The 26,201-nt window shown below is 49.4% G+C and overlaps 1 protein-coding gene across 5 annotated transcripts in view; it reads left to right on the forward strand.

Moving 5' to 3' along the window:
* Positions 1-26,201, forward strand: part of HDX (highly divergent homeobox) — a 98,121-nt gene that overhangs the window by 66,689 nt on the left and 5,231 nt on the right. For all 5 annotated transcript variants that reach the window (XM_068249259.1, XM_068249262.1, XM_068249263.1 and 2 more), the window contains 2 exons: positions 20,365-20,447; positions 24,200-24,283. In XM_068249259.1, the coding sequence (XP_068105360.1) occupies positions 20,365-20,447; positions 24,200-24,283 (167 nt within the window). The remainder of the gene's footprint in view (positions 1-20,364; positions 20,448-24,199; positions 24,284-26,201) is intronic.

The following is a 26,201-nucleotide window of genomic DNA, read 5'->3' on the forward strand; positions in this document are numbered from 1 at the left end:
TACATGCCGCCGCGAAGTCTGCAGACAGCCGGCTACTCCATATGTTTCCTCTACTGCGCGGCCTGTACTGATTGCGTCATCAGTAGCCGCGCAGTAGAGGAAACATATGGAGTAGCCGGCTGTCTGCAGACTTCGCGGCGGCATGTATTAGGTAAGCCGCTGCAGCTGCAGACCCGGAGGGGGGAAATATTTACATCGGAGACACGGGGGGGGAACGGGGAGATGCGCACATGGAGGGGGGCAGGAGGTAAATAGAGGGGAAACGCTAAGGCACGCGGGGGAGCCAGGCACAGTGATTGCCCACACAGGGGGGAAGGATTTACAGCGGGCATATCTGAGACGCGGGGGGTGGGTTGAGATGCGCACATGGAGGGAGGAAAATAGAGGGGAAAAGCTGAGGCATGCGGGGAGGCAGTCAAAGAATGACACGTGGGGGAGCCAGGACACAGGAGGACACATGGAGCCAGCCAGGACACATGGAGACAGGACACAGGAGGACACATGGAGCCAGGACACAGGAGGACACATGGAGCCAGCCAGGACACAGGAGGACACATGGAGCCAGCCAGGACACAGGAGGACACATGGAGCCAGCCAGGACACAGGAGGACACATGGAGCCAGGACACAGGAGGACACATGTGGAAGACAGGACACATGGGGAGAAGGGGCACACAGGACACATGGGGGAGAGGACACAGGAGGACACATGTGGGAGATGGCACACAGAAGGACAGATGGGGCACACAGGTGGAGAGATAAGGTACACGGGAGGACACAACATGTACAAAGACGCTCCTGGAATATAGACGCACCAGATTTAATATATATATTTTTTCCCAGGTTTTTGCCCTCTAAACTTGGGTGCGTCTTATATTCCGGAGCGTCTTATACGGCGCGAAATACGGTAGGTGCCCCAGTATAAGGTAGCCTGGTATAGGTGCCCCCAGTATAGGTAGCCTGATATAGGTGTACCCCGGTATAAGTGCCCCCAGTATAGGTAGCCAGGTATAAGTGCCCCCAGTGTAGGTAGCCAGGTATAAGTGCCCCCAGTATAGGTAGCCAGGTATAAGTGCCCCCAGTATAGGTAGCCAGGTATAGGTGCCCCCAGTTTTTCCCCATTCCCCCTCCATCACCTCTCTCTCCCTCTGTCTCTCTTCCCCCTCCTCTCGCCGCCTGTCTCTCTGGGCCGGGTAATAATAACACATTTAAGGGTTATGTTTGTATTTAGGATTTCTCGGCTCTCAGAGCAGCAGATAAATTGTTTCTCAGTAATTGCAGTGAAAACATAATTATGAGCCGTCAGTTTGCTGAACTCCGGGGTGACAACACAATCGTCTTCATTTCACGAGATGGAAGAAAATGGGATGATTTGTTTGGAGATAAACTCTCACATAATATAAAGTCAGGAAGAGGCAGCTCTGGTTCCCAATCATCGTTACACGAAGCGGATTATGTTCTGTGTAGACAGAGATCGCGCCGCTGTCACACATTGTCTGCTGAAGGGATAAAGTAGCCAATTTACATTCATATTTTATTTGTCTGTAATTTATTTATTTCCATATCTGTGCAGCGCAAACATAACATTCAGCGATTTATATAATAATACATAGAATCGTTCCCTCTCCCTCAAGGCATACTCAACGTATTATCCCTGCAGCGATTGCACAAACCACTGACGCTACGTACTGTACACTATCTATACATTATACACTACGCACTGTACACTATCTATACATTATACACAGGGCCGGCCCGCCCATGAGGCGGGGTGAGGCGGGTTCCTCAGGCGGCAGGAAGTGGAGGGGCGGCACCAGATGACGTGGCTGTGATAGCGGGGGGAGCCAGAGCCGCGGTGAGGGCAGCCCGACTTCTCCCTCCCTCTCCCCGGGCCGCTCTCCATGCTCCCCCCTCGGACTGTAGGCAGCAGAGTTAGCGCGCAGGGAAGCGCTGCTGTACACAGCTGTTACTCACCTCCCTGGATCCAATCGCCGCTCCCGCCCTGCTGGTCTCCTCTCTGCCTAGCCGGCTGATACACACGCTGCTTCCTGTGTAAACAGGAAGCAGCGTGTGTATCAGCAGCGGCTACACTGCAGCAGAGTTAGCGCGCAGGGAAGCGCTGCTGTACACAGCTGTTACTCACCTCCCTGGATCCGATCGCCGCTCCCGCCCTGCTGGTCTCCTCTCTGCCTAGCCGGCTGATACACACGCTGCTTCCTGTGTAAACAGGAAGCAGCGTGTGTATCAGCAGCGGCTACACTGCAGAGAGGAGACCAGCAGGGCGGGAGCGGCGATTGGATCCAGGGAGGTGAGTAACAGCTGTGTACAGCAGCGCTTCCCTGCGCGCTAACTCTGCTGCCTACAGTCCGAGGGGGGAGCATGGAGAGCGGCCCGGGGAGAGGGAGGGAGAGGTCGGGCTGCCCTCACCGCGGCTCTGGCTCCCCCCTCCGCCATTATGAGGGGGCACCTACCTACTTAACCTATACTGGGCAAGCTACCTATCTATCCTATACTGGGGGGCACCTACCTAATCTAACCTATACTGGGGGAAGCTACCTAACTATCCTATACTGGGGGCACCTACCTAATCTAACCTGTACTGGGGGCAGCTACCTATCTATCCTATATTGGGGGGCACCTACCTAATCTAACCTGTACTGGGGGCAGCTACCTATCTATCCTATACTGGGGGGCACCTACCTAATCTAACCTATACTGGGGGCCAGCTACCCATCTATCCTATACTGGGGGGCAGCTACCTATCTAACCTATACTGGGGGGCAGCTACCTATCTAACCTATACTGGGGGGCAGCTACCTATATAACCTATGCTGGGGGGCAGCTACCTATCTATCCTATACTGGGGGGGGGGGCAGCTACCTATCTAACCTATACTGGGGGGCAGCTACCTATCTAACCTACATTGGGGGGCAGCTACCTATCTAACCTATGCTGGGGGGCAGCTACCTAATCTAACCTGTACTGGGGGCAGCTACCTATCTATCCTATACTGGGGGGCACCTACCTAATCTAACCTGTACTGGGGGGCAGCTACCTATCTAACCTATACTGGGGGGCAGCTACCTATCTAACCTATACTGGGGGCAGCTACCTATCTATCCTATACTGGGGGGCACCTACCTAATCTAACCTGTACTGGGGGCAGCTACCTATCTATCCTATACTGGGGGCACCTACCTAATCTAACCTGTACTGGGGGGCAGCTACCTATCTAACCTATACTGGGGGGCAGCTACCTATCTAACCTATGCTGGGGGCAGCTACCTGTCTAACCTATGCTGGGGGCAGCTACCTATCTAATCTATACTGGGGGCACCTACCTAATCTAACCTGTACTGGGGGCACCAACCTAATCTAACCTATACTGAAGGGCAGCGACCTAATCTAACCTATACTGGGGGGAAGCAACCTATCTAACCTATACTGGGGGCACTTATCTAACCTGTATTTGGGGCACCTACCTACCTAGCTAGCCTATACAGGTGGCAACTATACTGGCTACCTATACTGGGGGCACCTACCTAACTAACCTGTACTGGGGGTACCTACCTATCTAACCTATGCTAGGGGCAACTATACTGGCTACCTATATTGGAGGCACCTACCTAGCTAACCTGTACTGGGGGCACCTACTTATCTAACTTATACCGGGGCGGGGGGGTGCCTGCCTATCTAACATATACTGGGGGCAACTATACTGGCTACCTATACTGGAGGCAACTACCTGGCTAACCTATACTGGGGGCAACTTTACTGGCTCACCCATGCCTGGCCACCTATACTCGGGGGGGGGGGGGACCTATAGCTGGCTACCTACACCGGGGGGGCGCAATTTTTACACCCTCGCCCTGGGTGCATTTTAGCCTAGAAACTGCACTGTTGCCGCCGGCGCCCGAGTCCGACGACTCCGAGCTCTGCAGCCTCTCCTGTCTCCTCCAAGGCTGCACGCTGGTGACGCTGCCTAGTGCCTAAGCCTGCTGATTTGATGGCGGCGGCTGCCGCCCGCTCTGCTGCCCTGGCTGCGGCTGATTGTCATGGTCAGTCACTGAGCAGCGAGCGCCGCCGACGTGACGATGATGATGAGGCTGGCTGGCTGCCGCCGGCCGCCGCTCACTGGCCCAGCGCGAGATCCCTCAGATCCGAGATGGAGCATGCCCGCCGCAGACCGCAGCCGTCTGTCCCCTGCCAGTGCAGGATGCATGCTGGATGCGGATGCCCGCCCTTCGCCGCCGCCAGACCCGGAGGGAGACCCAATCCCTGGTGAGTCAGTCACTCACTTTGCTGCGTCACTCAGGCTTTCCTTCACGGACACGGTCGGTTGTGTGGGGGATGTAATGTTATGTAGAGATATTGGGGGGGGGGCGCCTTTACGATCTTTGCCTCAGGCAGCAGAAAGTCCAGGACCGGCCCTGATTATACACTACGCACTGTACACTATCTATACATTATACACTACAAGCTGTACACTATCTATACATTATACACTACAAGCTGTACACCATCTATACATTATACACTACAAGCTGTACACTATGTATACATTATACACTACAAGCTGTACACTATCTATACATTATACACTATGCACTGTACACTATCTATACATTATACACTACACACTGTACACTATCTATACATTATACACTACGCACTGTACACTATCTATACATTATACACTACGCACTGTACACTATGTATACATTATACACTACGCACTGTACACTATCTATACATTATACACTACGCACTGTACACTATCTATACATTATACACTACAAGCTGTACACTATCTATACATTATACACTACGCACTGTACACTATCTATACATTATACACTACGCACTGTACACTATCTATACATTATACACTACAAGCTGTACACTATCTATACATTATACCCTACAAGCTGTACACTATACACTACATGCTACACACTATGTATACACTACACACTGTACACTATGTATACATATACTTGCCCTCCAGGCAAGTAATCCTGTGTCACCCCCTCGCCCGAAAAAAAGCCCCCACACACTAGAGAATATAAACCATGCGCCGTACAGGGTGGATGCATAATACAGGGAGACTGAAGGGCACATGGGGACTGAAGGTGGCACAAGGAGACAGAAGTAGGCACAAAGGGAGACAGTAGGAGGCACAGGGGCGAGAAGGAGGCATAGGGACACACAGGGGGCAGAGGTGGCACAGGGAGACAGAAGGAGGCACAGAAGGAGGCACAGGGAGACAGAAGGAGGCACAGGGGGACAGAAGGAGGCACAAAGGGGGACAGAAGGAGGCACAGGTGCGAGAAGGAGGCACAGGGGGACAGAAGGACACACAGGGGGCAGAGGTGGCACAGGGGGACAGAAGGAGGTACAGGGGGACAGAAGGAGGCACAGGGGCGAGAAGGAGGCACAGGGGGACAGAAGGACACACAGGGAGACAGAAGGAGGCACAGGGAGACAGAAGGAGGCACAGGGGGACAGAAGGAGGCACAAGGAGACAGAAGTAGGTACAAAGGGAGACAGTAGGAGGCACAGGGGGACTGAAGGAGGCACAAGGAGACAGAAGGAAGCACTAGGGGACAGTGAGGTACAAACACCCGTGGCGGTGTGGTTTTGGTTGGGAGGCGTGGCTTGGTTCAGGGGTGGGGCTTCGTTCATTTGGCGGGGCTTAATCAGGAGCGTGGCGTCCCCCAGATCCAATGGCACTCCAGGCATTGGCCTGTATTGCCTATGCCTAAAAACGCCCCTGACTATAATAGTGTGCACACTATTTATACATTATACACAGAGATGGAGTAAGATGTAATGGGGCCCTATGCAAGGTAATAGATGTGGGGTCCCCTTGAGGTCCTTTTGGTAAGCTGAAGAAGAGAGAAGTCAAAAAAGGTGGCAGGTGGGCCTCCTAAAAATGGCCTTTTTAGGTATCCCACACTTTTATTTCATATTTAGATCTGCTATTTAAAGTGGAACTAAAAGGGGAAAAAAAGTGTTTCACTTACCTGGGGCTTCTGCCAGCCTCTTGCAGCCTTCCTGTCCCGCGCCAGTCCTCCACGATTCCCCCGCTGCCAGCTAGTATTGTCACCGCAGCAACTGCGCCTGCGCGCCCCGGGCCACGCATATGTTTCTTTTCGCTCCCACCTGCATTAGCGTCCCTCACTATTAGTGAAAGATGCTATCGCGGGCGATAGCGCTTAGAAAGATAAGTGTGGCTCGGGGTGCTCAGGCGCAGTTGTCATCGACTTACAAGTCGACGGTACGACAGTAACGAAACTAGCTGGTGGCGGAAGAACGGAGGATCGTGGAGGACAGGAAGGCTGCAAGGGGCTGAAACACTTTTTTTCCTTTCAGTTTCACTTCAGTTCCGTTTTTACTGTTTCATTGCCTGTGCTCAATGACACATTCATTGAAGTTTGTCAGAGCTCAAATCTATGAACTATTTACCCTTCTCATCTCTTTTCAGCTCTCAAAAGCCATTTACTGCCAAGAAAGTGTTTTATGGCTTTAATTCCTTATCAGTGAGGGTTGTGCTATAGTCTGACGCATTGCCGACCTGGACTAACTAGCATACTTGATGTTTAACTTTCAGGCAGAGAAAGAAAAAAAGGAACACAGCCTAGGTATTTGTGTGCTAGGCACTGTACATACACATGTCTATTGCATCATGTCACGTGTCACCTCGGGTATCCTTTAAATTATCTGTGAGGTTTATAGCTACGGCGACACAAGTAAGCAGAGCGCGCTGCCGCAGTTGGCCGATCGGCGGGGATGCTGGTGGAGGACAGTGACAGAGGCAGCTGTTCCTCCTGCTATCCCATCATTAATCTTCAGAAGATGAAATGTTTCAGGTGTGGCGCTGTGCCAGCGGTTGGCGTCCTTCCTCGATGGCTGCGCCGGATGAACAGAATGTTGTACGAGATGAAATGTCCTCTCTGGCATGCTTTGCGGCCGTAGCTGCGCCCGTTACAATTATTCAAGGAAATCAGGCAAGCCGGAGGATCAATTAGCCCGCACTAATTAAAACGACGCGTCCCGCTTGTGTGTTTTTAAACACGAAGACGTTTCCTCAGCTCCGTGTCGACTTTCTGGAGGCCTCTTCTCAGCCGCTGTCACCGATCCAGCCGCAGCGCGTCCAAACGCATCATCGCCAGTCATTAGCCGATCGTCAATAAGAGATTTACTGCCAGCACGAAAACATAATCCTCCTCCTGCCGCGGCAAAGGCATTTTTACGCATTCGCAAATAAAACTGTAATATAATCTAGAATACAGTGTAAAAATGAACAGAGGCGCTCGGCCACGCTACAGACATTTTTGAGTTTCTCCGGTTATTGCCTGATGAAGCGGGACTGTGCCCGCGAAACACGTTGCAAAGAGGAGTATTTTATAATAAACTAGCAGATCCAAGCCCGTTTAAAAACGGACTCTAGGGTCTGTGTTTCTCACCGCCACATGTACTGCGAACGCGCGCACCCGCCACACACGCGTTCACAACCGCCGCACACCCGGCTGCCCGCTCACATGCCCTCCAGGCTCCCTGGCCCCGTCCTCCTGCCTGTGTGAGGCTGGGTCCGTGCTGCGCACATGCGCATGTAGCAAAAAGCACGGACCAGCTACACAGAGACAGCACACGCAGGGAGGGACACAGGGGTTTTATTATAGAGGATGTTATTTGTTTATAAAAAAAGAACGGATCATTGTCTGTATGTTCTTGAGGGAGGTAAGTCCACCGCTTCTCCCCTTTTAAACTGATTTTAGACGTTTTTATCCTATTTTGGCGCCTCTGTTCAAAAACCTCAACGGTATACACTGCATAGGATTCCGAGTTTAATCGTTTTTTTACATCCGATTCCGATTTTTAATGGTTACTGCATGCTGCGTTTTTTCCTCTGTTTTTCTGTTGATAGCATTCAGGGAAAATCGGAATCGCAAAACGGATTTGCAGGGAGCCTAAAAATGATTCTGTTATGTTGATACTGTAATTCAAGAGTACTTAAAGAGACACTGAAGCGAGAATAATTCTCGCTTCAGAGCTTATAGTTAGCAGGGGCACGTGTGCCCCTGCTAAAACGCCGCTATCCCACGGCTAAACGGGGGTTCCTTCACCCCCAACCCCCCCCCCCCCCCCCCTGCAAAATAAACGACCAAATTGGTCGTAAATTTTGCTCTTCCTGGAGGCAGGGCTAACGGCTGCAGCCCTGTCTCTCAGCGCGTCTATCAGAAGCGCATCGCCGCCTCTCCCCCGCCCCTCTCAGTGAAGGAAGACTGAGAGGGGCGGGGGAGAGGCGGAGGTAAGCGTCCGATAGGCGCGCGGGAGGCAGGGCTGCTGCGGTTAGCCCTGCCCCAATGCGGGAGAGATTCCGCGATGTACGGAGGGGATTGGGGCGTGAAGGGACCCACGTTAAGCCGCGGGATAGCGGCGGTCTAGCAGGGGCACACATGCCCCTACTAACTATGAGGTCTGAAGCTAGATTTATTTCAGACTCTCTTTAAAGTAAAAAATATATAGAGTCTGTCACGTCTTATGCCGGGAATACACGCTCGATTCTGCCGCCGGATCGATTCCCGCTCATCCCTGCGGTCGATCCTCTTATCTTCTGCTCGTTTCCTTATCTTTTTCCACTGTCCCGCCCGCGGTATCGAGCGCAGAATCGATCCGGCGGGTGATCGGACATGTCGGAAATTATCAATCGAGCCAACTAGTACCGTGTATTCCCAGCATTAAAGAGACTCTGATGCGAGTCTAAATTCACTTTTTTAACATGCAGTCATGTTAACAACTATAACCCTTGCTAAACCGCCGCTATCCCGCGGCAAAACAAGGGGTTTATACCCCCCCAAATCCCCTCTCCTACCTCCGGGGAGCGCTTCCTAAAGAGGCAGAGCTTTCAGCTGCAGCTCTGCCTCTCAGCGCGTCAATCCCGGCTGATCGCCGCCTCTCCCTGCCCCTCTCACTCTTCCTTCACAGAGAGGGGCAGGGGAGAGGCGGAGATCCATGTGGCGATTGACGCTCATGGAGGCAGAGCTGCAGCTCATAGCTCTGCCTCCAGGAGGAGCAAAATCCACGACCAGGAATGTCGTGAATTTTGCAGGGGGAATTTGGGGGCTAAAACCACTTATTTATCCGCAGGATATCGGCGGTTTAGCAGGGCTTATAGTTGTTAACATAACTGCATGTTAAAATAGTGAATTTAGACTCGCTTTAGAGTCCCTTTAAATAGGAACTTTAACCCAGGATTGAACGTCATCCCAATCAGAAGCTGATTCCCCCTTTCCCATGAGAAATCTTTACCTTTTCTCTGACAGATCATCAGGGGGCACTGTATGTCTGATATTGTGGTGAAACCACTCCCACAGTGTGATGTCATGACCATGGTCCTGACAGTTTCCTGTCTGTGAACCTCGTTGCATTGTGGGAAATAATGGCTGTTTCCAACTGCCAATAGGGTTGCCAGGTGTCCGGTTTTAGACCGGACAGTCCGGTTTTTGGCCGCTGTGTCCTGTCCAAAAAGGCATGTTAAACCGGACAATTAAGATGTCCGGTTTTATGCCTTTTGCCACTTGCTGCCACCCGTCCGCCAGCGCTGCGCGACCGCTGATTCGCTGCCTGGCTGTCAGTCAAAGGCACAGCCAGCCAGCTTACGCGGCGTAAGTTACGCCAGCTTAAGTACCGCCCCCGAGCCCGCGCTTCCCGACGTTGCTACGGCAACGCCAACGCTGCGTTGCCACCGCACGCATGACGTGCGTCACTCACGTCATTTGCAATGCGATTCTGCATCTGCGAAGGAAGCAAGGTAAGGTCAGGAGTCTGGAGATATGGTGAGTGAGTGACCCATAATTCTCTGGTTGTATTTCCGCTCTTTGTGTGCATTGGCTCCGCTCTATCTCCCCTCCGTATAGTCCAGGCGTGACTTTCAATCTCATTCAATCTCGCCTGAGCCCGCTGCTTACTATACTTTACACTTGAATTCATACTATTGTACAACGCAATTTATACTGTTATACTGTTATATTTGTTATATTTGCTCAAAATGTGTACATACATGTATGCGCAGATTTATATTTTAACTTTATGCCTATGTATGTCCACTTTATTGTTCTCAATAAAAAATTTTGGTGGGAAAAAAAAAATAAATTTTAAAACTTCCCGCAAGAAATCGACCACTTCACTGTGCAAAAACGCCATAAATGCATTGCATTATTTGCATAGTTTTCCAGTTTTGTAATAGTTTTCTGCTCTGTCTCTTATTATGTGCATTTACTGGTGAAAAGCGGTCTCTTATTATGTGCATTTACTGGTGAAAAGTGGTCTCTTATGTGCATGTACTGGTGAGGACAGTTAGTGACATGGCTATGTACTCTGTAATGTGCTGCAGAAGATGTCAGTGCGATATAAATACTGTAAAAAACATTTTTTAAAAAGCCCATTGCTTAGCCCCACTCTACATAAAAGTGTGCTTCTGACTCCGTCCCTAACTCCACCCCCTGTCCGGTTTTCTCCATCAGCCGACCTGGCAACCCTAACTGCCAAGCGAGTAGTATCTCCCTCTGTGCATAGAACTCTCAGTAACGAACATTCCGTACAGATCACCTGGCAGGACTAAAGAGGTCACCACCAGTGATAAATCTCAAAATGTAAATCAGGGAGAGGAAAGATTTTACAATGGGCAAACACTGACTAAATAATCTATAAGGCCTTGTTCATATTACAAATCGCCAGCGCTATCGCAAGCGCTGACGATTTGGTGAGTGCTTTTCTAAGCGCTTTTGCTCAGCGATTAATTTTTTCACTTCCTGACTTCAGTCAGGAAGTGAACTCTTTCACCCGCAAATGAATAAATACAATGTATTTATTAATAAAAGCGCTCAGGAAATCTTGTCAGATCTGACAATAATATCAGAAACACCAGATCTGCTGCATGCTTGTTCAGGGCCTATGGCTAAAGGTGTTAGGGCCCGTTCACACTGCACGCGTTTCCAGCCGCGTTTTGGAAACGCGTGCAGGTGGCCGATACGCACGACATCAGACATTGCATAGAGTGCAATGTCTGATGTTCACACTGCATGCGTTCCGGACCTGTGCGGTCCGGGAACGCATGCTGCATGCAGATTTTGCTAAAACGCGTGGCTGTTCCATTCACTTTTCAGTGATGGGATCAGCCACGCAACGCACACAAACGCGGATGGCCATGCGTTCGTACACGTTGCAGTCCGCACGCGTTCCGCACGCATGGCCATCCGCATTTCTGATCTGAACGGGCCCTTAGAGGCAGAGGATCAGCAGGGCTGCCAGGTAACTGGTATTGCCTGAAAGGAAATAAATATGTCAGCCTCCATATACCTCTCTCTTCAGTTGTCCTTTAAAGTGAACCTCCGGACTAAAAATCTACTCAGCAGCACTGAAAAGGCTTGGTGTTTCTTTAACAGTTTCACAGCATCAGAACTTTGTTTTTCTTACCCAAGCCTCATTTTTAGCTGCACATAAGAAAAGTGCCTGGGCATTTTTCCCCTGATGCTGTGCAAAGCATGATGGGATTTCTGATGTTGTTGTTCTCCTTCTGCTGTTTTGGCGGAAATTTTTTGTTTCTCTAATTTTGAATTTGAGATTTGAAGCTTAACGCGCACAGCTGGGAGGGGTGATAAGGACACAGGACAGTTGGAACTGTGTCTCATGCTCTGTCACCTCCTTTCAACCAAAAAGATGGCTTCCCCCATGGAAAAGATGGCTGCCCCCATGAAATCACAAACGTGTCTGTTCTTAGAAAACAGGGTGGATACGAGATCATATTACCTATATATTTTAATTAACATAACTAATGTAACTTAATGACAGTATGTTTGTTTGGGCTGAAGTTCCCCTTTATGGTGCGTACACACGCCATACTGTAGCAAACGACGGGTCCATCAGACCCTCCTGCTTGGCGGACATTCTGCTGACAGTAGAACGTGTGTACACGCTGGCAGACGCCCAGCGGGAGGGTCTGACGGAACCGTAATTTGCTACAGTATGGCTTGTGTACGCGCCTTTAAGTGGTTAATCATGTTCCATTTGTCGCTGTAATTACTATGTGTATCGAGTATCTATATTTTGTGCATACAGCAGAATCCCTTTACAGTAAACTCAAGAGGTCCGGGAAAAGTAGTTTACTATATCAGAAGTTTACTATATCAGGAATGGTCATACTCAAGAACATAAACAATGCTATAGTACAGGATCTTAGTTCAGTCAATAATTGGGAGTCTTTTTCAATTTTTAATGCTTCAGCAATCGAGAACAGACAGCGTCTAAGCTAGATCACAATGCACAGTGCTCAATATGCAGGGATTTGCATGCAATAATCACACAATAGCTTGCACAGGAAGCACCAGTTAATGTCCACATGTCTGTGCAGCCTGGATAATACTGTAGGGTTGCAGCCATGCACAAGCAAGTCACAGATGACAGGCAATTCCCTCAGTGATCAGGCAGCAGCTTACACAGGAAGCATTGCTCTCACCAGTTAATGCAAGGACAGTACATATAGTGTGTCCACATGTCTGTGCAGCCTGGATGATACTGTAGGGTTGCAGCCATGCACAAGCAAGTCACAGATAACAGGCAATTCCCTCAGTGATCAGGCAGCAGCTTACACAGGAAGCATTGCTCTCACCAGTTAATGCAGGGACAGTACATATAGTGTGTCTACATGTCTGTGCAGCCTGGATGATACTGTAGGGTTGCAGCCATGCACAAGCAAGTCACAGATGACAGGCAATTCCCTCAGTGATCAGGCAGCAGCTTACACAGGAAGCATTGCTCTCACCAGTTAATGCAGGGACAGTACATATAGTGTGTCTACATGTCTGTGCAGCCTGGATGATACTGTAGGGTTGCAGCCATGCACAAGCAAGTCACAGATGACAGGCAATTCCCTCAGTAATCAAGCAGTAGCTTACACAGGAAGCATAGCTCTCATCAGTTAATGCAGGGACAGTACATATAGTGTGTCCACATGTCTGTGCAGCCTGGATGATACTGTAGGGTTGCAGCCATGCACAAGCAAGTCACAGATAACAGGCAATTCCCTCAGTGATCAGGCAGCAGCTTACACAGGAAGCATTGCTCTCACCAGTTAATGCAGGGACAGTACATATAGTGTGTCTACATGTCTGTGCAGCCTGGATGATACTGTAGGGTTGCAGCCATGCACAAGCAAGTCACAGATGACAGGCAATTCCCTCAGTGATCAGGCAGCAGCTTACACAGGAAGCATTGCTCTCACCAGTTAATGCAGGGACAGTACATATAGTGTGTCTACATGTCTGTGCAGCCTGGATGATACTGTAGGGTTGCAGCCATGCACAAGCAAGTCACAGATGACAGGCAATTCCCTCAGTAATCAAGCAGTAGCTTACACAGGAAGCATAGCTCTCATCAGTTAATGCAGGGACAGTACATATAGTGTGTCCACATGTCTGTGCAGCCTGGATGATACTGTAGGGTTGCAGCCATGCACAAGCAAGTCACAGATAACAGGCAATTCCCTCAGTGATCAGGCAGCAGCTTACACAGGAAGCATTGCTCTCACCAGTTAATGCAGGGACAGTACATATAGTGTGTCCACATGTCTGTGCAGCCTGGATGATACTGTAGGGTTGCAGCCATGCACAAGCAAGTCACAGATGACAGGCAATTCCCCCAGCAATCAGTCAGTAGCTTACACGGGAAGCATAGCTCTCACCAGTTAATGCAGGTACAGTACATATAGTGTGTCCACATGTCTGTGCAGCCTGCATGATACTGGAGGGTTGCAGCCATGCACAAGCAAGTCACAGATGACAGGCAATTCCCTCAGTAATCAGGCAGCAGCTTCCACAGCAAGCATAGGTCTCACCGGCTGGTGCTTTTGAGGTAATCCACGCAGGCCCAGATCAGTGTAGATAGCGAGAAGGCTACAAGTGGCTGTCAGCCCCACCCACAAACCACGGCTCATGGATCTCTGACTGACGTCAACGAATGTTGATTCCGATGATACCTTTAATGACTAACCAAGTTTGTTTCCTGCTCTGTACAGCGCCACAGAATATGTTGATGCTTTATAAATCAATAAATATAAATGGTGGAAATAACAGAGGGATTAGACGTTTACCTCAGAGACCTTCTCTCCTTTTCTAGAAATAAAAGCCTTCACAAAAAAAGGGTGATGTTTACGGATAATCTGCCTTTCACTCTCTATAGCGACTGTTGTGGCTGCCATGCTGGACGCCGTGGTCGCACAACGCGCGTCGCTATGATATAACTGCTGCTGTAATCTTCTCCTGCTGATGCCGCACTCGCGAACAAGATGCTGCTTATCGCGTTGTGTTTCATTTCCTCCAGCCCGTGCCGCAGGGCGCACCTCGGAAAGCGGAATAATTGCGATCTGAAAGCCGCTCCTCGGGGAACTGTAATCGCCTCGGAAATTGGGGGGAGGGGCGGGGTAAAGATACGCTGAGATACCTGGGATGGATAATAGCCAGAACTGGGATTTCTTTACTCAGAATTCTTAAAGAGCTGTTTATTTACCAGGTAAAAAACCGTCAGCCGAAGTCGCCATTAGCTACTCGGCGGTTCTGGAAGGCGGGCAGCGCGCCAGATCCCGGCAGGACGCACTTATCCCTCGTCTGCCGAGCGCTCGGCGCCCCTGCCGCACGCCCCCATCCTGCGCTGTCTCTGCTGTGACTGACCAGCGGATATAGATTGCTGCAAAAAGGACAATATTTTATATTTGGGGACCACTATCGAGAAAAATTGTAAAATGTAAAATACATGTAAACATGTACAAATAAGAAGTACATTTCTTCCAGAGTAAAATGAACTATAAATTACTTTTCTCCTGTGTTGTTGTTACTTACAGTTGTTAGTAGAAATCTGACAGAATTGACAGGGTTTGGACTAGTCCATCCCCTCATGGGGGATTCTTAGTTAACTAGTTTATTTACAGACACGCTTACTAAACTGCAGTTGCTCAGTCCAACTGCCAAAATAGTGTGCTAGTGAGTAGGCAGGTTGGCTGACATCTTTGTATAGATCCTTTCCAGGGAGAGCTTTTGTAAAGCGTAAACAAAATACTGAAGATCCCCCATGAAGAGATGGACTAGTCCAAAATTTGTCAGTTCTGTCAGATTCTGCTTACTACTGTAAGTAACTGCAACATGGGAGAAAAGCAATGTATACCTTTTACACTGGAAGAAAAACACTTCTAATTTTTATGTGCTTGCATGTATTTTAATTTTGACAATTATTTTTTTTGCAATAGTGGACCTTTTAAGAACAGGAGTGATCCAACAAATCTGGCCTGGATTCATTACATATCATAAGCTGCTCTTTGAGAAGACTGTGTGTGTGGCACTCCTCTGGGACTTATTCAGGGGTCTAGTCCTGGAAAAATAAGTGAGTGGACTCACCCTAAAAATCTAAAAATGGGCGTGGTTAAGCATAGCGTGGGTGTGGTCATGGGTGGGGCCAAATATACATGGCCTTAGCAGTGGTATAAAAGGACTGCCAGGGAAAGTTTGAGTTCTGTCATAGTGTATCCCCAAAAAGTAGATGTAATCTGACAGCATTTCACCAAAAAGACACATAATCTGGCAGAGGTTCCTCCAAAATACAGATAATATGGCAGTGGTTCCCCCAAAATAGGCAATCTGGCAGCAGCAGTTCCCCCAACATACACATAATCTGGAAGCAGTTCCCAAAAATACGTGAAACCTGGCAGTGGATCACCCAAAATACACGTAACACCCAAAATACATGTAATCTGGCAGCAGTGGTCCCCCAACATACACAATCTGACAGCAGTTCCCCAAAATACACATAATCTGGCATCAGCGGTTCCCCATAAATACAAATCTGACAGCAGTTCCCCCAAAATAGGTACCCCCAGTATAGCTAGCCAGGTCTATAGGTGCCCCCAGTATACGTAGCCATGTGTATAGTTGTCCCCAGAATAGGTGGCCAGATGTAGAGATGTCACCAGAATAGGAAGCCAGGTGTATAGATGTCCTCAGAATAGGTAGCCAGGTCTATAGGTGTCCCCAGTATATGTAACCAGGTGTTCGGGTGTCCCCAGTATAGCCAGGTGTATAGGTGTCCGCAGTGTATGTAGCGAGGTGTATAGGTGTCCCCGGTATATGTAGCCAGGTGTATAGGTGCCCCCGGTATAGCCAGGTGTATAGTTGTCCCCAGTATATGTAGTCAGGTGTATAGGTGCCCCCAGTATAGCCAGGTGTATAGGTGTCCCCAGTATAGCCAGGTGTATAGGTGTCCACAGTATATGTAGCCAGGTGTATAGGTGCCCCCAGTATAGCCAGGTGTATAGGTGTCCCCAGTATAGCCCGGTGTATAGGTGTCCGCAGTATATGTAGCCAGGTGTATAGGTGCTCCCAGTATAGCCAGGTGTATAGTTGTCCCCAGTATAGCCAGGTGTATAGGTGTCCCCAGTATAGCCAGGTGTATGTGTCCGCAGTATATGTAGCGAGGTGTATAGGTGTGCCCAGTATATGTGTAGCCAGGTGTATAGGTGCCCCCAGTATAGCCAGGTGTATAGGTGCCCCCGGTATAGCCAGGTGTATAGTTGTCCCCAGTATATGTAGTCAGGTGTATAGGTGCCCCCAGTATAGCCAGGTGTATAGGTGTCCCCAGTATAGCCAGGTGTATAGGTGTCCACAGTATATGTAGCCAGGTGTATAGGTGCCCCCAGTATAGCCAGGTGTATAGGTGTCCCCAGTATAGCCCGGTGTATAGGTGTCCGCAGTATATGTAGCCAGGTGTATAGGTGCTCCCAGTATAGCCAGGTGTATAGTTGTCCCCAGTATAGCCAGGTGTATAGGTGTCCCCAGTATAGCCAGGTGTATGTGTCCGCAGTATATGTGGCGAGGTGTATAGGTGTGCCCAGTATATGTGTAGCCAGGTGTATAGGTGCCCCCAGTATAGCCAGGTGTATAGGTGTCCCCAGTATATGTAACCAGGTATGTAGGTGTCCCCAGTATAGCCAGTCTATAGGCGTCCCTAAAATCGGTAGCCAGGTGTCCTCCCAGCTGGAGGGGAGCAGCGCAGTGGAGAGGAGCATTGTGCAGAGCAGCGGGGAAGGGCGGACGTCTCCCCCCCCCCCCCCTTCCCTCACCCTGGGGCTCCTCTTCCTGGCTCTCCCCTCCAGAACGATTGCAGCCTATGAGCGCATTTATATAGCTCTGACATATTCCACAGCGGGGAAGGGCGGACGTCTCCCCCCCTTCCCTCACCTTGGGGCTCCTCTTCCTGGCTCTCCCCTCCAGAACGATTGCGGCGGTGGCTGGCAGCGGGCATCAGTGGGCGGGACTTACCTCCTCCTCGTTCCGGCGAGTTGACGTTGTGCTTGCCACTGCTCTGGTCTAGAGCAGCGGCACGCACAGCGTCAACTCGCCGTAACAGGAAGAGGAGCCCCAAGGTGAGGGAAGGGGGGGAGACGTCCGCCCTTCCCCGCTGTGGAATATGTCAGAGCTATATAAATGCGCTCATAGGCTGCAATCGTTCTGGAAGGGAGAGCCAGGAAGAGGAGCCCCAAGGTGAGGGAAGCGGGGGAGACGTCCGCCCTTTCCCGCTGTGGAATATATCAGAGCTATATAAAGGTATAATATTAGTGTGTGACTTTGGTGAGGACATTAGAGAGTAAGCTCCTCTGGTGCAGAGACTGATGAGAATGGATCGGTGATCTCTGTACAGCGCTGTGGAATATGTCAGAGCTATATAAATGTATAATAATAGTGTGTGACTGTGGTGAGGACATTAGAGTGTAAGCTCCTCTGGTGCAGAGACTGATGGGAATGGATCAGTGATCTCTGTACAGCGCTGTGGAATATGTCAGAGCTATATAAATGTATAATAATAGTGTGTGACTGTGGTAAGGACATTAGAGTGTAAGCTCCTCTGGTGCAGAGACTGATGGGAATGGTTCAGTGATCTCTGTACAGCGCTGTGGAATATGTCAGAGCTATATAAATGTATAATAATAGTGTGTGACTGTGGTGAGGACATTAGAGTGTAAGCTCCTCTGGTGCAGAGACTGATGGGAATGGATCAGTGATCTCTGTACAGCGCTGTGGAATATGTCAGAGCTATATAAATGTATAATAATAGTGTGTGACTGTGGTAAGGACATTAGAGTGTAAGCTCCTCTGGTGCAGAGACTGATGGGAATGGTTCAGTGATATCTGTGCAGCGCTGTGGAATATGTCAGAGCTATATAAATGTATAATAATAGTGTGTGACTGGGGTGAGGACAGTAGAGTGTAAGCTCCTCTGGTGCAGAGCAGGCGCGGAGCTAGGGGGGGTCGGGGTAGGACAAGTGCCCCGGGGCGCCTGGTCCCCAAGGGCGCCCTCTGCCTGGCTGAGCTGCGGGGGTTTTTTTTGTTTTTTTTCGGCGGGTGAGGGGAGCAGCGCAGAGAAGAGGGAGAGCTGTGCGGACGGTGGGGAAGGGGGGCCATCTTCCCTCACCTTAGGTGCTCTCCCTCCCTCGCTGTCCCCTCCAATGTCCGGGTGGTTGGCAGCGGCGGGCGGAACTCACCTCCATCTCGCTCCAGCGCCGGCCGGAAGTTCGGGTGCGCAGCCGCTGCTCTGGTCTGGACCAGACCAGAGTAGTGGCAGATCCATCCGGCGCTGCGAGAGAAGGAGGTAAGTTCCGCCAGCCACCCGGACATTGGAGGGGAGAGCGAGGGAGGGAGAGCAGCTCTTCCTCTTCTCTGCGCTGCTCCCCTCCTGCTGGGGAGGGGGACACCTGGCTACCTACTCTGGGCACATATACCCCTAACTACATATACTGGGCATATACCCCTGGCTACCTACTCTGGGCACATATACCCCTAACTACATATATTGGGCACATATACCCCTAACTACATATACTGGGCATATACCCCTGGCTACCTACTCTGGGCACATATACCCCTGGCTACCTACTCTGGGCACATATACCCCTGGCTACCTACTCTGGGCACATATACCCCTGCCTACATATACTGGGCATATACCCCTGGCTACCTACTCTGGGCACATATACCCCTGGCTACCTACTCTGGGCACATATACCCCTGCCTACATATACTGGGCACATATACCCCTAACTACATATACTGGGTACATATACCCCTGGCTACATATACTGGGCATATATACCCCTGGCTACATATAGACAAGACAAGACAAATAACATTTATATTGCGCTTTTCTCCTTGCGGACTCAAAGCGCCAGAGCAGAGCAGCAGCCACTAGGGCGCGCTCTATTGGCAGTAGCAGTGTAAGGGAGACTTGCCAAAGGTCTCCTACTGAATTAGTGCTGGCTTACTGAACAGGCAGAGCCGAGATTCGAACCCTGGTCTCCTGTGTCAGAGGCAGAGCCCTTAACCATTACACCTCTGGCTACATATACTGGGGACACATACCCCTGCCTACATATACTGGGCACATATACCCCTGCCTACATACACTGGGCACATATACCCCTGGCTACCTGTTCTGTGGACATCTCTACCCCTGGCTACCTGTTCTGGGGACATCTATATTGCTGGCCACCTATTCTGGGGACACCTATAGACCTGGGGCTACCTATTTTTGGGGAAGCACTGCTGTCAGATTGAGTGTATTTTGGGGAACTGCTGCCAGGTGAGAGGTGTCTATGTCTACCATATTAAGGGGACATTCTGCCTATTTATGTGAAATGCTGTCTATTTATGTGCCTCATGACTGCTGAATTTGTCTTGTTGGGGGCCTCATGGTTCCTGAATTTGTCTTGTTGGGGGCCTCATGATTCATTGGGGGCCTCAAGATCGCTGAATTTGTCTTGTTAGGGGCCTCATGATTGCTGAATTTGTCTTGTTAGGGGCCTCATGATTGCTGAATTTGTCTTGTTGGGGGCCTCAGGATTGCTGAATTTGTCTTGATGGGGGGGGCTCATGATTGCTGAATTTGTCTTGTTAGGGGCCTCATGATCGCGGAATTTGTCTTGATGGGGGGGGGGGGGCTCATGATTGCTGAATTTGTCTTGGAACATGCTGGAAGGTACATACTGAGGGAGGGTGGGTGAGCGTGAGCCTGCTAACCTCCATGTACTTTTGAAGGGGCGTGACCAAATGTGGAGCACCCATAACCACGCCCACATTTGGTCACGACCCTTCACCTTAGGGGGCGCATTAATAGTCTTTGTCCCCGGGCGCTGAAAACCCTAGCTACGCTTCTGGTGCAGAGACTGATGGGAATGGATCAGTGATCTCTGTACAGCGCTATGGAGTATGTCAGAGCTATGTCGGTACAAATAACATCTAGTGACTGCTGCACTTTCTTTTCCCAGCCGATGAGATGCCAGATGTGGGACGCAATGATGATGTGATGATAAAAGAGGACAGTCCAAGCGGAGTCCCCCAGCATAATGTGGTATGTGCAGTGATAATATGGAGCAAACTGTGTGAATTACATCTTGTGCACAAATACTCAGTGCTGATTGGCGCAGCGCCCTGTTCAGTGAAATGGGACAGCAATGCACCACAGACCAAACTGCGCACTGTTGCAAAGTACATACGTGTGTCTGTCATACAATCCTTATCTGTAGACCTTGCTTATTACACACATCTGTAGGGGTGCCCATAGACAATACAATCTTTATTGTACAATCTTCCCAAATCTATGTAGCAGAAGGATAAACTGGATGAATATACTGTATTTTTTGGACTATAAGACGCACTTTTTCTCCCCCCCAAATGTGTGTGTGTGTGTGGGGGGGGGGAGTCACTGCTTTATAGTTTAAATGCAGAGGATTAGCGACAAGGCATTGTGGGTGATCATATCAGAGCTGCGCAGCTCTTTCTCCAGCGTGGCCGCGCAAATGTCGCCCACGCATGCGCAGTAAGCCAGAGCCATTGTGGGCGGGCAGGCTTGTGCAGCTACTGCATGGCCATGCTACAGGAAGAAGAGCTGCGTGGCCCCGCTGTGGAGGGGGCCGCACTCAGCAACAGGGAGCTTCAGATAAGCAAGGGAAGCCTCAATAGGATTCTGAGGCTTCCCAATCTGAAGGTATGTGTCCGATTTTGATCACTTTAAAGAGGAGCTGTAACTTCAAAATGTCCCCTGGGGGGTACTCACCTCGGGTGGGGGAAGCCTCCGGATCCTAATGAAGCTTCCCACGCCGTCCTGCGTCCCTCAGGGGTCTCGCTGCAGCCCTCCGTACAGCGGCGACGTAAATATTTACCCTCCCGGCTCCTGCGCAGGCGCTCTGGTGGCTGTCGGCTCCGAAGTAGGCGGAAATACCCGATCGCCGTTGGGTCTGCTCTACTGCGCAGGTGCAAGTCTCCGGCGCCTGCGCAGTAGAGCGGACCCGACGGAGATCGGGTATTTCGGTCTACTTCGGAGCCGAAAGCAGCCACAGCGCCCCCGCTGGAGCCTGCAAAGGTAAATATTGAATTGACAGTCGGGTCTGTCGTCGGCTGTTCGGAGGGCTGCAGCGAGACCCCCGTGGGACACATGACGGCGTGGGAAGCCTCATTAGGATCCGGAGGCTTCCCCCACCCGAGGTAAGTACCCCCCAGGGGATGTTTCTGATGTTACAGAGTCTCTTTAAGTATCCAGTGTTGTCATCCCCAAAAATATCGCAGGATACATTGGCAGCGCTTCCAAAAAGAGGCTGCACCCAAATTGACTACCTGCAATAGATGTGCAGAGCTCCACAACTGTGGACTAAAATACACAACATGCAATCAAAACAGGTACACCAAAGGAGGACGTTAGCTTCAGTATAAATAATATGTGCACAAGTGATTCCCTACTAGACTTCCCCACGGCGGTGACGCGTCCTCTCGGGGATGACCTACCGCTAGTCTAACGATAAAAACACGATTTTTTCCTAGTGCTGCTAATCATAAAATGGTATACACATTTCTCTCAAACAGACATCAAACAAATGACAGCGCTCATAGGCTGCAACTGAATTATAGACCAACAGTGGCATGCAGAGCCCCAGAGGGCTAAATACATGCCTTGAATGCAAATCAGATGCAAATCATGTACAAGTCCTAATCTATAATTGGAATGCAAATTGATGCACATGCATGCAGCTAGCCATAAGTATACTTACATGAGTTTTGTACAGCAGGAGACATTGGCAGCGCTTCCAAACAGAGGCTGCACCTGAATTGACTTCCTGCAATAGATGTGCAGAGCTCCACAATTGTGGGCTAAAATACACAACATGCATTCAAAACAGGTACAGCAAAGGAGGACGTTAGCTTCAGTATAAATAATATGTGCACAAGTGATTCCCTACTAGACTTCCCCACGGCGGTGACGCGTCCTCTCGGGGATGACCTACCGCTAGTCTAACGATAAAAACACGATTTTTTCCTAGTGCTGCTAATCATAAAATGGTATACACATTTCTCTCAAACAGACATCAAACAAATGACAGCGCTCATAGGCTGCAACTGAATTGTAGACCAACAGAGGCATGCAGAGCCCCAGAGGGCTAAATACATGCCTTGAATGCAAATCAGATGCAAATCATGTACAAGTCCTAATCTATAATTTGAATGCAAATTGATGCACATGGATGCAGCTAGTCATAAGTATACTTACATGAGTTTTGTACAGCAGGAGACATTGGCAGCGCTTCCAAACAGAGTCTGCACCCGAATTGACTTCCTGCAATAGATGTGCAGAGCTCCACAATTGTGGACTAAAATACACAACATGCATTCAAAACAGGTACAGCAAAGGAGGACGTTCGCATCAGTATAAATAATATGTGCACAAATGATTCCCTTCTAGACTTCCTCACGGCGGTGATGGGTCCTCTCGGGGAAGACCTACCGCTAGTTGTTTATACTGAAGCTAACGTCCTCCTTTGCTGTACCTGTTTTGAATGCATGTTGTGTATTTTAGTCCACAATTGTGGCTATTTCTGCCTGAGCCAGATTGGAAAGCCCCTACTGTTGCTGCGCTGGTTAGCAGTAGGTAACTATTTCTATCGCTGGTGTTTGGGGGAAACGGCGCTGGATCCCGGAGAGTGAGGAGGAGGGGGAAGGCCTCATTAGAATCCTGAGGCCTCCCCCTCCCAAGGTAAGTTTCCCCCGGGGGGAGAGGGGGTCCTTTGTTACGTTTTTCCTCTAAAAACATGGGAAACTGCTGCTAAAATCACTACAAAAAGAGCTCGGTGATTGCGCTTTGCAATATCTAGCGGGCCTCAAATTAAGACTCATTTTGTCTCGATGTGTCTAATGAAGTATCCTCTTGAGTAACATCTTCAAGTGAATCTGAAGCCCTTTTAAAATTTAAAAAAACACAGATACCTAAGGAGAGGGAAGGCTCTGGGTCCTATACAGCCGTCCTGTTCTCCTCCCAGTGTCCGCATTCCCCCGCAGGCTGCATCGTTTGAATTTCCTGCTGCGGGAAACTTAGGTAGTCTTTGGAAGAGCTCGGCGGCTCTGTACTGCACATGCGCGAGTGTGCCAGAGAGGGCGCTCACGCATGCGCAGTACAGAGCGGCCCGTCTTCGCAAGTCCGAGTGCTTCCGAAGACTGCCAAAGTCTCCTCTACTCAGAAGAGAGCCGTCACGACCAAATTGGTCATGGACTGCTAGCGGGGGAACGAAGACACCGGGAGGAGGTGGGACGGCTCTATAGGACCCAGAGCCTCCCCTCTCCGCAGGTAAGTATCTGTTTTCTTATTTTAAAACAGGCTTCACACCAGGGGCGTAACTAGAAATCACTGCCCCCCCCCTGCAAAACTTTGAATGGGGCCCCCTCTCGTCAATACTGTTACCCCTCTGGCTCTGCAGACTCCTCCAGCATTACTACAGTACAGAGCACTTGCGGAGGGAGTAGTGAGGTTGGGGGCTGTACGCTGTACACAAGACCCTGCTGCACACTGAATAGGGACTGTCTTCAAATCTTAGTCTGATTCCTTCAAAACTTTGTATTATTCCTTATCAGTGGCTGAGCAGATGCAGTCATTAGAACAATTGTGCAGAGAGTAGAACGTTTTTTTCTCCGTGCCCTTAGTTGTCAGTCTCTCAGGACAGGGCCCCTGTGGCTTCTGGGCCCCCCTGAGGCTGCATCCCTTGCAGGGTCTATTGTTACGCCCCTGCTTCAGACTCCCTTTAAGTATTTCACTGGATAACGGTGGATTTTGTGTTGCAGAAAGTCGAGGCTGTGGATGAGGAGGAGAGAGACGCAACAAGCCAGTATAACGTGGATCAGTTGCGCTCACTGCTGGAGTACAGGGTGAGTATACAGATGTGTATTACTGCCTAAATATACAGTCACATGACTCACCGAAATTACTCCACTATCAATGCATTATTCTTCAGTTTCATTGTATCTGTTCTAATTAATTTGACTGGTTTTGGGGTGCAGTATTTCTTATTGCCTACAGGTGGCGCTGCTGACTGATGACATCATTATTAAACCAACAAACAATGGAACAATGGAGCGAAATCTCCATCTGCTGAAATAGGTTCAGAATTGTTCAGCTTTCACTTTTTTCCTATATAGCTATTTGGCATTTGGCTCAATTTGGATTTTCCAATGAAAAAAGGCACCTGAAGTGAAAGGGATTGGGAGGCTGCCAAATGTATATATATTTTTTTTACACAATGCCAGTTGCCTGGCTGGTCTATTTGGCTGCAGTAGTGTCTGAATCACACTTCTGAAACAAGCATGCGTCTAATCCAGCCACACTGCTATCAGAGCACCTGATTTGCAGGCTTGTCCTTTAAAGGACCACTATCGTGAAAAAGTAGGCAATTAAAATCTGACAGAACCGTCAGGTTTTGGTCCAGTCCATCTCCTCATGGGGGATTCTCAATTTTTTCTTTGTTTTCAACAGCATTTCCTGAACAGCAGTTTAATTGCCAAAATAGTAAGATACCAGCCAGCCTCCCTACTCACTTGCACACTGTTTTGTCAGTTAGGGCCTGTACACACTGCTGCGCTTGCGCTGCGCTTTTCAAATCGAATGCGCTTTTTAATCGCAAGGTCTTTTGAAAAATCTTGAAAATCGAGAAGACCTGTACACACTGGTGCGATGCGCTTTTTTCTATTCTAGTAAAGACTTGTGATTTAAGAATCGCATGTGATTTTAAAAACGCAGCGCAAGCGCAGCAGTGTGTACAGGCTCAAAGACTTTGCAACTGCTGTTCAGGAAATGCTGTTGAAAACAAAGAAAGCCCTGAGAATCCCCCATGAGGAAATGGACTTGTCCAAAACCTGTCTGTTCTGTCAGATTTTAACTGCCTACTTTTTCATGATAGTGGTCCTTTAAGCCCCCTTCAGACTTTTGGCTCCCTCGTCGTCCTCCTGGGCCGCCTCGATCCACCGCTAGGGTCCTCTGAAATTTCTCCAGTTGGGGGCCGGTCAGCATATGCGCAGTTCGGCTCTGATTGTCTACTAGCCGACCTGCCTCTTCCTCCAATAGCTGCCATTCCCACAGTACTACTGCACAGGCGCAGAGCCCTCCAAGCGATGGGGCGCATGTGTAAAGGCTGCACATGCGCAATACAGCACAACTGAGCCAAATGGGGGGAGAGATCGGGCCACCCAGCATGTGACCGGCAGAATAGTGAGGGAGCCAACGGTCTAAAGGTGGCTGAAGGAACCCCCAGGTAAGTATAAATGCTTTATTAACCATTTATCCCGCCTGGACCTGATCCTCATGTCTAGGCGGCGGCTACTGCGCGCGCTCACGTGCCGCCCCCCGATATCCCGGGGATCTATGAATAGGAACATGGTTCCCATTCATGGATCTAAGTCCCCGACAGAAAAACCAACGGCTTCTCATCAGAGGCCTCGGTCTTTCTGACATAAAAAAAAGTTTACCGTCCTCTATATGCTTCCTGGAAGCAATCAGGGCTAAAAAAAAAATCTCACTGTAGCCATCTTGTGGCCAAATAGTAAAACTACATCTACATACATTTTTTAATACAATAAATCCACATTATTACATTTAAAATTAACTATTTACCACACCAAAAATTACCCAAATAAAATTTTTAATGAAAAAAAAATTACAATTAAAAAAAAAAAAAAGTGAATAGTTACTTAAGGGGCTGAATTTTTTTAATATGCATGTCAAGAGGGTATATTAAGAACATTTTTTTAAATTATAAGCTTGTAAATAGTGATGCACGCAAAACTGAAAAAA

The sequence above is a fragment of the Hyperolius riggenbachi genome, chromosome 8 (assembly GCF_040937935.1).
Source record: "Hyperolius riggenbachi isolate aHypRig1 chromosome 8, aHypRig1.pri, whole genome shotgun sequence".
NCBI classification, from domain to species: domain Eukaryota; kingdom Metazoa; phylum Chordata; class Amphibia; order Anura; family Hyperoliidae; genus Hyperolius; species Hyperolius riggenbachi.